Source organism: Verticillium alfalfae, genomic scaffold, assembly GCF_000150825.1.
Source record: "Verticillium alfalfae VaMs.102 supercont1.4 genomic scaffold, whole genome shotgun sequence".
Classification (NCBI taxonomy): domain Eukaryota; kingdom Fungi; phylum Ascomycota; class Sordariomycetes; order Glomerellales; family Plectosphaerellaceae; genus Verticillium; species Verticillium alfalfae.
The window spans coordinates 1,853,505-1,864,287 of NW_003315035.1; the positions used below are offsets into that span (position 1 = coordinate 1,853,505).

A 10,783-nucleotide genomic window follows, 5' to 3' on the forward strand; every position below is an offset into this window, starting at 1 on the left:
GAGGCCGGCACCCGCACGCTTCCGCGACGCCCGTCAACGAGGCTCTGCGTGCCTGGGTCGTCAACCTTGAGACGACTCACTTACATCATCGGCTCCGGCATCGGCCCCCCACCCCGTTCCCGACTATCGTGCGCACTTTCCAGTCCGTCATTGGCGAGGAGACGAAGCGCCAGATGCAGGAGAAGCGCGGCAAGCTGCCGGACGCCGTCGTCGCCTGCGTCGGCGGCGGCAGCAACGCCGTCGGCATGTTCTACCCCTTTTCCAACGACCCCAGTGTCCGGCTTGTCGGTGTGGAGGCCGGCGGCGACGGCGTCGAGACGGCGCGCCACAGTGCCACGCTCTCCGGCGGCACGAAGGGTGTGCTGCACGGCGTCAAGACGTACGTCCTGCAGGACAAGCACGGTCAGATTTCCGAGACGCACTCCGTCTCGGCTGGTCTCGACTACCCGGGTGTCGGCCCCGAACTGAGCTCCTGGAAAGACAGCAACCGCGCCCAGTACGTTGTCGCCACCGATGCGGAGGCCTTTATCGGCTTCCGCCTCATGAGCCAGCTCGAGGGTATCATTCCCGCGCTCGAGTCGGCGCACGGCATCTATGGTGCGCTCGAGCTCGCCAAGACGATGAAGAAGGACGAGGACGTCGTCATCTGCCTCAGTGGACGTGGTGACAAGGACGTGCAGAGCGTGGCCGACGAGCTGCCGACGTTGGGACCTAAGATTGGCTGGGACTTGCGATTTTAGAGGAGAGGCAGGACGGCGTTTTGATGGGATACAAAAGGTAGCCTTGATTTTTCCAAAGACATGTCAAGATTTTGATTCTACACATTTTCCAGACGCTGCGTTGTGAATGCTGTCGGGTATGCCGTCGAGTGGTGTATGCCGTGTGAGTGAGATGAGCCAACTGAGTCGTATCCTATGTGAACGCACGCTCGCATGTCTGGCCTCGATGGCTGCATCCCACCATCACGGTCACCCCTTTGTCGAGTCACCAAGGATCAAGGCCCGTTCATCAAAGGGAAAGTATGCAGGGATACGTCTTGTGCCGGCCATCTGTCCGGGCAGGCGGAGAAACATGGAAAAGTACACATATGATACAAATAGACACTGGGCCGCCGCATCGGCCCGCTTCCAAATCATGACCTCTTGGCCTCGTCCTTCTCCATCGCCTCGATCGCAGCGTCGAGCTCCTCCACGGTGCCGCCGACCTGCTCGCCCGCGCCCCCTGACGTCCTCGTCACCCGCCAGCTCGGCCTCCTCGCCGAGGGCAAACTCCTGGCCCTGGGCCTGCAGCGCGGCCACGTCCCAGGCCATCCTGTCGGCGGCGACGGCCTCGGCGCGGCGCGCGATGATGCCCTGCTGACGGCGCTCAGGGGGCCCGGCGTGGCGCCGTCGACGAGCACGTGGACGAGGTCCGTGTTGTTCTCATCCTCGACGCCGGCCGGGCCGCACGACGCCGAGGCGGGCGCGCTCGTCGGCGAAGCGCGCCCGCACGGCGGCCGTCTGCATGACGAGCCAGCGCAGCTTCCAGCCGCCGGGGCCGAGGTCGCGGACGCGCGCGGCCTTTGGACTTGAGCACGTAGGCGTCGAGGCCGCCCTCCTTGCGGATGGTGCGCAGCACGCGCAGCGAGAGCCGGGCCCGCACCCAGACGCCGAGGGCCGCCGACCAGAGGCGCTTGCGGTGGATGTTGGGCCGCCAGGCCCGCGGCGTCTTGACCTTGTGGTCGGACGAGATGTTGTTGCCGCGGCGGATGCGGGCCGTTGCGTAGAGCCCGCCGTTGGACTGCTTGTAGATGAGGCGCGGCCCCAGGGGGTAGTCGGGGATCGGGAAGGCGGGGATGCGGTGGAGGGCGATGGTTTTCGTCAGCGCCGCCGGCGTCGTCGAGAAGGCACGGCCGCTGGGTGTTTGGAGGGACAGGGAGCTGAGAGACGAGGTGAGGCCGCGCAGGGGGGCGCTGCCGCGCTGGGCGGCGAGCGTCGACATTGTGAGGGAGGGTGATGTGTGTGTGCGTGTGTACGAGTTCGAGGTGCCGTGCTATCGTCGTGACATTGGTCTTTGGATCTGTTTCGAGTGCCAATTGAAGATCCCGTGGCCTCGTGATGGCCGGATCGTCGAGCTTCAAGTGAGGTGATGTTAGCTTGGGGAGTCGTACTTTTTTCCGTGCATAGTCGATTCGAGTCGGGGATCGGCTTCAGGGAAAATCCGCCATGGGCCAAGGCAGGTAGGGGGGGAGGGGGGTTCAGGCTCGTGTGCTGCCAATCAGGTGACATCGTGTCGGGTTCGCGAGGGGTGAGGGGTGAGGGGTCCAAGTGGGGGGTTCACCTTGGGGCTGCGCTGTAGGAGGTACGGAACGCGGTGGGCAGATGCATGATATCTTGACCATGACAACCTAATAATTTCATGTGCTTGTACGAACCAACTCTTTGAGCGAGAAAGAGAGAGAGAGAGAGAGAGAGATAGAAAGAGAGTCTCCATTCAGGCCGAGCACAATGCTGCCGCCCATCGAACAGTCGATCCTCGACAACAATCCCGACTTTGCATCCCTCCACCACACCCTCACAACCGTCATCCTCAACCCAGACGGTTCGACCAAGAACGATGCCCTCCGCAAGGAGCGCGAATCCGTCCATAACGTATGTACCCTCTGCAGGCCGAGGGGCGATAATCTGACACGTCCCAAGGACCTCCTTGCCCACCGCAAAACCCACGCAAAGCACCACCTCCTAACCCACGCCCTCGCAACAGCAACACCACCCCCAGCCCCAGCACCAAAAGGCACAATCGGCAAGCCCCGCCCCGCCGCCCAGCCGTCCACCCTACCGCCGCCACTCCTCGACCTCCTCGTCCTGCTGCCCGCGCTCCTCGACCCGTCGGCGCCGCCCCTGTCGCCCGCCGAAGCAGACACCCTCCTCGCCCACCCGCCCCTCTCCGACCTCCCGACCCTCCTGCCCGCGCTGGGTCCCCTCGTCGGCACAGCCCTGCACGCCGCCGCGACGTCCCTCGTCGCGTCGCCCACCCCAACACGAACCCGAGCTTCCTTCCACCGCGTCGTCCCCAAGCTCGCGCCCGCCGCCGTCGCCCTGCGCGCCGAGATCCGCCGCGCCGCCGTCCAGACCGCCGCCGACCGCCTGCGCCTGGCCGAGGACGTGGCCGCGCTGCTCGCCGACGAGGCCCGCGCCGTCGGGCTGCTGGTGCGCGCCCTCGAGGGCAAGCACGGCGTCGTGGCGCGGAGCCTCGAGCTGCGGGCTGCCGAGGTCGGGCTCGCGGCGCGCAGGGCCGAGGTCGAGGCGCGCATGGTCGCCAAGGCTGTCGAGGACCATGTGTACACGCCCGAGACGGTGTCTGCGCTGGCCAACTACGGCGTCCATCTGCGGGATGCGAGGGTCAGGGTCGAGGAGAGCATTCGCCGGCTCGAGATGGAGCTCGAGGCGTATGGCGTGGGTGCGCAGAGAGGACAGGCGCAGGCGCAGAAGGGACGGATGAGGGAGATGGCGAGGGTGTACAGGGCCATGGAGAGGGAGATTGACGAGGTGAAGAAGGATCTCAAGAGGCTGGGGAGGTGAAGGGCCGTCTTGGGTCTTGATGTCATGACGGAACACGAATTACGAAGCATGAAATCACAAAGCATATCGAGCCACCACGAGAATGCAATGTCGTCAAGAGAATCATGGTGTTATACAGAATCAGCGCTGCCAGTCTACTGCCGCGGGCGTCATCGCTCGCTTGTCATCTAGTCTGCCGCCCACCGCCTCCCTGGCCCATATCCAGGCACCATGGCCGCTCCCGATTTTACACCCGTGCGCCCCCATAGCCCACTTAACCCTTGACCTTGAAGATGGCCTCGGCGAGGCGGCCGACGTTGTCGCTGGTGATGCCGGCGACGGAGATACGGCCGTCCTTGGTGGCGTAGACGCTGTGCTCCTTGGCGAGGGAGTCCATCTGCTCGGGCGTCAGGCCCGTGTAGGCGAACATGCCAATCTGGCTGGTGATGTGGCTCCAGTCATGCTTGCTGCCGAGCTTCTCGAGGTTCTCCTTGAGCAGGGCGCGCATGGTGATGATGCGGTCGGCCATCTCCTTGACCTCGCCGAGCCACTGCTTGTAGAGGGCAGGGTTGGTGAGGATCTCGGCGGCGACACGGGCACCGTGGATGGGAGGGTTCGAGTACATGGGGCGCACGACAATCTTGATCTGGCTGTCGACGCGCTTGGCCTCGGCAGCGTCGTTGGCGACGATGCTGAAGGCGCCGACGCGCTCACCGTAGAGACCCATGTTCTTGGCGAAGGACTGGGCAAGGCAGAGATCGTGGCCCTCGGCGACAAAGTGGCGCAGGGCAAAGGCGTCCTTGTCGGTGGAGCCCGAGGCGAAGCCCTGGTAGGCCATGTCGAAGAAGGAGAAGTGGCCGCTGGCCTTGACAACAGCCGAGATTTCCTTCCACTGCTCCTGCGTGGGGTCAACACCGGTTGGGTTATGGGCGCAGGCGTGGAAGAGGAAGACGGAGCCCTTGGGGGCGGCCTTGATGTCGGCGATCATGCCCTCAAAATCGAGGCCGATGGTGTCGCGGTTGTAATAGCGGTACTGCTCAACCTGGAGGCCGGCGTCGGAGAAGACGGCCTTGTGGTTGGCCCACGAGGGCGTGGGGATGTAGATCTTCTTCTCGCCAGGGAAGAAGCGCTTGAGGAATTCGGCGCCGATGCGCAGGGCGCCCGTACCGGAGATGGACTGAGTGATGGCGAGACGCGACAGGGCGGACGAGTCGGCACCGTAGGCGAGCTCGGCGGCGGCCTTGGTGAAGTCAGGCACACCGGTGATGCCGGCGTACTCCTTGTTCAGCTTGGCGTCGACGACCTTCTGCTCGGCAGTGCGCACCGAGGGGAGGACGTACGGCTTGCCCTTGTCGTCACGGTAGGCACCGACACCTGGTGTGGGTTTAGGTCAGCACGACCGGACGATCGGAGATGACAGGAGAACGGCAAAGAAGACATACCGAGGTTGATCTTCTTGTCGAACGTGTCGGCCTTGAAGGCTTCGGTGATACCTGGGCAAGAACGTTAGCTGCGATGCATGCAGACCGAGGGCATCAATGACGTACCGAGAATGGCCTTTCGGAGGGAGGCTCGGATCAGCTGGAAGTTCGATCTCGGAAGGCATTGGCATTATTGACTTACATCCTGACGAACAGTTAGCATCGTGACACCTCCGAGAGACAGGCTTCAAGTGTACTTACAGGAGGGCCCTGGGCAACGTTGGCCCAGGTCGAGCCGGCGCGGGCGACATTGAGCGGGAGGGCCGATGCGCGGCGCAGGCCGGCTTGCCTGGTGGCGATTCGCAGAGAAGAAAGCATTGTGATGGTGGAGGATCAAACGAGCAAAGAGCGCTTGAAGGGGGGAAGGGAAGACTGGCAGAGAGAGGTTGGAGAGGGAGAAGATATTAAAAGTCGGGGACGACTTTCGAGATGTGGTCTGACTCGAAGGGGAAAGTACGGTAGTGGTCCGGGTCTCGACTGACTGTTTTGCTGGCGAGGCTTGCTAGCTGCTGGGGCAGTCGGCACCTGTACCATGTATACCTAGGTAGGAACCTGAGGTAGCGACCTTGGTAGTCATACCGGCTGGGGAGACAGCTCTATGCGCCCGATTGCGGAAGGTGATTGGCACGCTTTTGAGAAAAATACAGCGGCCCCCCCCCCAGCGACTGTGCACCTTACGCACCTCGCGCGGGTCCTGCGCCCTGGGCCCCAGGGTCACCAGTGGGTGGACCTGCGGAGAGCTGTCGAATGGCGTCACGTCTAGCAATGGGGTCCCGGGGTTCGAATCCGCAAGCTCGGGATGTCACGTGTTGTTCGTGCGCGTGCTGCTCGGCTTGTGATTGAGGTTGCATGCGATGGGTCCGATGGCAATGGGAATGACAGCTGTCGATGACTCCGAATTGACACGAGAGTCAGGGAACGAGTACCTCAACTTCGCCGGTGACTATTTCTTGGCCTTTCTTCGAAGAAGTTTTCTGCGATTGAAGGCGCCTCAGTCATTCGGACGTGCCAAGGCCGGGAACTCGCGATCCTGGCATCATCCTGTTCCATCGCCTGCTTCTCCACGCCGATGACTCTATCTTGACGTTCAAGCCTCAGGTCATCTCGGACAGGCTCGGAATTGACACCTCAATGTGACTGTGTCACATCGCGATCGTATTGATCACGGAAGTCCACCGACTCTGCGTATGGGACTGCTCAATGTTGTATCAACGCCTTGGCTGTCGGGGAAATCCAGCAGACAGAAAACCCAGCTGCGCATTGGGCTTTTGGTCCAACAAAATGTGCCAACATCGACATCGAGTATACGATAAATATCCCTTGCCAAACGATAGGGGGTAATGCGTATAGGACAGATGGTCCACGACACCTTGCTGTATCATTTGACAACGTCCTTCACCGGTGCCTTCCTGCAGTGCATTACTTTGATTGATATGTCAATGGCCTACACAGGATGGCCCTATGTCTCTTTGCCATCCCATGTTTCTTATTTTCTACCTTCCCAAATGACGCTGTGCCGCAGCATGTCAACTCTCCGGCGATGCCTGGCTTCGTTGGGAGGCAAAGTGTCACACAAGTGGCAGCCGTGAAAAGAAAACGACGTGCCTTATGAGTCCATATTCCGTCGATACCAAAGTCAACCCGAATCGACGTTTTACTTTGGTGGGAACCATGTCAAGAAACGGCTCTAATTGCATCTTTGAATCTGCTGCTCTTCTCCTGACTTGTTCGGGAGCAAGCCGAAATGCATTCATACTCGTTCCCATAAACAACAACCACATTTTGAGAAAACAAAAATGGGCTCTTGAAAGAAACATTCACTCAACAAATTCATCTCTCTAATCTCATCAACTCGGTCATAGAATCGCGGCCTTTTCGTAATTTGACACTCGACGGGGCAGGCATCACCACCCCCAACATCACCCGACGGAAGATGACACTCAACCCCGCCCATACATTCATCTCGCTGTCTTTCTCACCAGACTTCTGATCAGGTACTTATGCTCTCGAACAGTTCACTCGAACAGTTCGCCCGATATGGCTGGTGCGACTTGCTGGAGATGTTTCGGACGTCAAGCGCATGGTCAAAGATGTCAGTGCATCGCACCGATCCGAAACGACGGGGACCACGACAACACCCTCACCCGAATCAGAACTCGGGGTCTCACCACTTTTACCAAAGAAATCTCCGAGCACAAATCTCGACATCGCGATTCTTGTAGGTCTGCACGCCTCGTGGTGCCTGTTCGACCATGCGAATCGTTGTTCTCCTGGCGTCAGCGACACTCGCACTCGCCGTGTCTCCATCTCTCACCCCTCGCGCCGCCGAGACCGGGCGAATTCGACGCCGAAAGCCTCGCAAGACTGGAGACGCTCAGCCAGGTCAACGTCAGCGATCCAGCTATCGCGGCCTCCATCGTCAGCAACGAACTCACGCTGGGCGGCTGTCGAGATGTCATTTTCGTCTTCGCCCGGGGCACGTCAGAGCAGGGCAACATGGTGCAGACCTTCTTCATCCTCGGTCACCCTTCGCCACCATAGGATTATCCCGCTGACTCGATATAGGGCACACTCGTTGGGCCGCCCCTGTCAAGTGGCCTCAAGTCCACGTACGGCGACTCCCGCGTAGCGACAGAAGGCGTCAACTACGCCGCCATTCCTGCGCCCAATTTCCTACCTGGCGGCACGGACGGGCCCAGCATAGCAGCCATGAGCAGTGTCCTGCTCGGTGCGGCGATGAACTGTCCAGCCTCCAAGGTCGTCGTCGGCGGTTACAGGTGAGCCCTCCTCCTTGTCCCTAATTCCGCTCGCTCTCGGCCAACATGTTCAAAGCCAAGGCGCAGCGGTCGCGCACAGGTCAATAGAAAGCCTCCCGCCCGTGGCCAAGGACCAGATAGTTGGTGTCCTCATGGTTGGCGACACCCAGAAGATGCAGGACGGCAGTCGTATATTCAGCTTTCCGCCTGACAGAGTGTCGTTTCTGTGCAATCCGGGAGATGTCATTTGCGACGGGCAGCTGGTAGTGCTGGCCCCGCACCTGGATTATACACGCCGTGCTGGCGAGGGCGTCGGATTTCTGGCATCGAAGATTGGTAAATTGTAGCGAGGAAACGGTGGGGAGGGTTGGCAGTCGTTCGTCGCTTGTGTGCTATTTGCAACTCCATTGGGCTGTGGGCCATTGAGTAGCCTCGATAAATTTCAGATTGGGTTCCTTGGAACCGACCTGCTCTTTTGATCTTTCTGGTGTTGTTAGAAGAGAACAGCTGCTGTGTCCCTCATCTAAAGTACTACGATCTTGCTAGTCGAGTCGTTCGGGTGATTACCATGGGTTGGTTACTATTACACGGGCTCCCTACAGGTGAACCGTCTTCCATATTTCTTGAGCGCCACTGAATTCGTTGGCAGCGCTCAGGAATGGGGAGTGTAAGTCTGACTTACAAGCACTGCGCGAGGCCCATATGACCAGGTTCGGATCCGAAAGGCCCAAACCGCATATTGGCACATTCACTGGCGACCTACCTTCCGTGGCCGAAGGGAAAGCACCGGCGGTCTTCCCCCATCTGACTGGAAACCAGTAGTAGGGCCATTTACTAAGGGGAGGTTGCTGCATCGGCCCCTTCCAGCATAACAAATAAGTTCGTCTTCAGCCTCACGCCAGCTGACAGCCCCTCAAAGCGAGCCAGATGAAAAGAGAGCACACTGATAGCGCCAGCCGTATCACTACCATACATCGACATGGGTGCGATTCTATGGCAATCATGGGCGGGTCTCGCCTTCTGCATCGTTACGGTGCGGTTTCTTGCCCGGATGTTCACGCCAGCGGACCAAGAGGATCGCGAAAGTATTTTGCCGGCTCGCTTCCACGAACGAATCAGAGGCGTCCCAAATATTCGGGACTGGCGTATTGAAAATCCTGCATCAACGCCGACGAACGTCGGGCGCTTTGAAGAAGAGCCGGAGCCGATATCCGTTTCGGAAGGAAACCCGGACGATGAGGTCGTGCCCCAACCGCGGCATGACGAAAACAGATCGGAGTCTCCGGATGATGCTTCGAAGGCAAAGGCGTCTTTGCATGCCGTGGACCCGATTCCGCGGATCGTGGTCGAGTCGTCCAGTTGAGCTTCGCCATGCCAGTCCGACTCGCGTCAAAAGCTTAAGATACCGTCTGAGCGCAGAGTTTGAGGGAGGGAGCGGAAAGGTACCGAGATCAATTAGCTATGTCATTACGCCAGCACAGGGCAGAACCAGGACTAACAGCTTTTTGACCAGAGGACCACAATGCAAACCTGTGTGAGCGGTGGTCTCGAACGGTTACTCCGACGAGCCAGAGACCAACGAGTCAAGTAGAGCGCAAACCCCCACACCATCAAAGCGGTGACAAGGGACAGCGTTCGTTTAGTGTCCGTCATCGTTTTCAACACAGACGGCGCTATTGACGCTGGCGCATCTCCGGGCCTGGCTGGAGGTGACGGTCTACGCTGCACTGAGCTTTATCCCCGGACAGGGCGGCGACGGCCGCTTGCTGACTGAGCGTCGCGTGGCCGCTTATGCAGGGGCTAGCAAGATTTCCCGGGACGACCGACACCTGTGTCATCCAGCTGCGCGGGACAGCAATTGTCCCGCCGTTTGTCTTGAATGGTGATAGAGAGCGGAGGGGAGCCTGTAGATTGGGGCCATGACCTCAGAGCACAGGAAGGAATCGGACCCCGGATCGTTTGATCCAAGTCCTAGAGAGCTTAGGGAGTACGGTGGTGCAGCACGGCGAGGGTGGCGCCATGAGCCTAGAGCATTTGCTAACCCAATAAGTTGTTTTGTTTGCTGGTCATGCATCGTGACGGGCGGCTGAGTTGTGCAGGTTGGTTGCGTTGACAACGCCACATGCAAGATGGTGGTCACGCTCGGGTGTCAGTCAAAAGAAAGGACGCAACGGGACGTGACGATTCCGTGCGGGGAAGGAATCCTTGACGGGGGACAGTTGTAGAAGGGAGCTAAACAGTGAGATCCCGGGCACGTAAGATGCGGTACGGGAGCTGCCACACGTCCTGGTCATGACCATGAATCCGGTCCTGGTCAAGCAAAGCTTGCCATGCCTATATCAGAGACGGTACAAGACGCCATCGACGATCACCGTTTCGTGGCGCCGAGCAATCCGAGGTGGGATCGCGACGCTGGGTGGTGAGAGGGGCTGGACTCACAGACGCTGAGAACGCGGGACTCAAGATCGGGCGGAGGTGTACACATGGGCCAGCCTTAGGTGCAGTGACTTGCATCAGCAGCGATTTCTGTGGCAGCGAACAGGAACAGAGCAAAGAGCCATCCACGCTACCGAGTTTTCCATGCAGGTACGAGTTCGTGGTCGGCGTGGCATGCGTGGCTTGCACTGCATGTCGCTCGGCTACGCACCGTAGTGCGAACCAGCAGAGGAATGCTGACAGTAACGAACAGGGCAGCGTCGCATAGGAGTTGGGACGCCGGCGGTTTAGCAGAGAAAGGCCACCCGTGGTTATCCCTGATCCTGACATTTGTCTGTGAGATTGGCGATGTTTCCACCCGCAACGCCTTGGCCCCGGCCAGCGCCAAACCCCGAAGATTTGTGCCGTCCTTCTCGTTTTCCCTCCTAGACCCCGTGCTAGAGACAACGGATGTCGATCAAAGAGCGGGCATGATCCCTCGGGGCATTTTAAGGCCGAAGATGGTCGACACGACATTACAGGAGTCATGGTGCGCCACAGTTGCTTGTGATTGTTGGAAATGCACCTGACT

General features: G+C 59.7%; 5 protein-coding genes across 5 annotated transcripts in view; 3 read left to right on the top strand and 2 right to left on the bottom strand.

Moving 5' to 3' along the window:
• VDBG_04023 (tryptophan synthase) overlaps window positions 1–740 on the top strand; it is a gene marked incomplete at both ends in the record, with an annotated part of 2,524 nt that extends 1,784 nt beyond the window's left edge. Inside the window, one exon of the mRNA XM_003006024.1 lies at window positions 144–740. Coding sequence (XP_003006070.1) covers window positions 144–740 — 597 coding nt within the window. The remainder of the gene's footprint in view (window positions 1–143) is intronic.
• A 392-nt stretch (window positions 741–1,132) lies between these two features.
• Window positions 1,133–1,980, bottom strand: VDBG_04024 (54S ribosomal protein L24; the record flags this gene model as incomplete). Its single annotated transcript, XM_003006025.1, has 2 exons — window positions 1,133–1,499; window positions 1,568–1,980. 2 exons carry the CDS (start codon window positions 1,978–1,980, stop codon window positions 1,133–1,135), a joined length of 780 nt encoding a protein of 259 aa, XP_003006071.1.
• Window positions 1,981–2,486: 506 nt separating this feature from the next.
• VDBG_04025 (conserved hypothetical protein) lies at window positions 2,487–3,747 on the top strand (the record flags this gene model as incomplete). Its single annotated transcript, XM_003006026.1, has 2 exons — window positions 2,487–2,630; window positions 2,679–3,747. 2 exons carry the CDS (start codon window positions 2,487–2,489, stop codon window positions 3,558–3,560), a joined length of 1,026 nt encoding a protein of 341 aa, XP_003006072.1.
• A 66-nt stretch (window positions 3,748–3,813) lies between these two features.
• On the bottom strand, window positions 3,814–5,338 carry VDBG_04026 (aspartate aminotransferase; the record flags this gene model as incomplete). The annotated part of the gene is made up of 3 exons (XM_003006027.1): window positions 3,814–4,913; window positions 4,982–5,032; window positions 5,218–5,338. The coding sequence occupies 3 exons, from the start codon at window positions 5,336–5,338 to the stop codon at window positions 3,814–3,816; spliced, it is 1,272 nt and encodes a 423-aa protein (XP_003006073.1).
• A 2,391-nt stretch (window positions 5,339–7,729) lies between these two features.
• VDBG_04027 (cutinase-1) lies at window positions 7,730–8,123 on the top strand (the record flags this gene model as incomplete). Its single annotated transcript, XM_003006028.1, has 2 exons — window positions 7,730–7,797; window positions 7,853–8,123. The coding sequence occupies 2 exons, from the start codon at window positions 7,730–7,732 to the stop codon at window positions 8,121–8,123; spliced, it is 339 nt and encodes a 112-aa protein (XP_003006074.1).
• Between the last annotated feature and the right edge of the window lie 2,660 nt (window positions 8,124–10,783).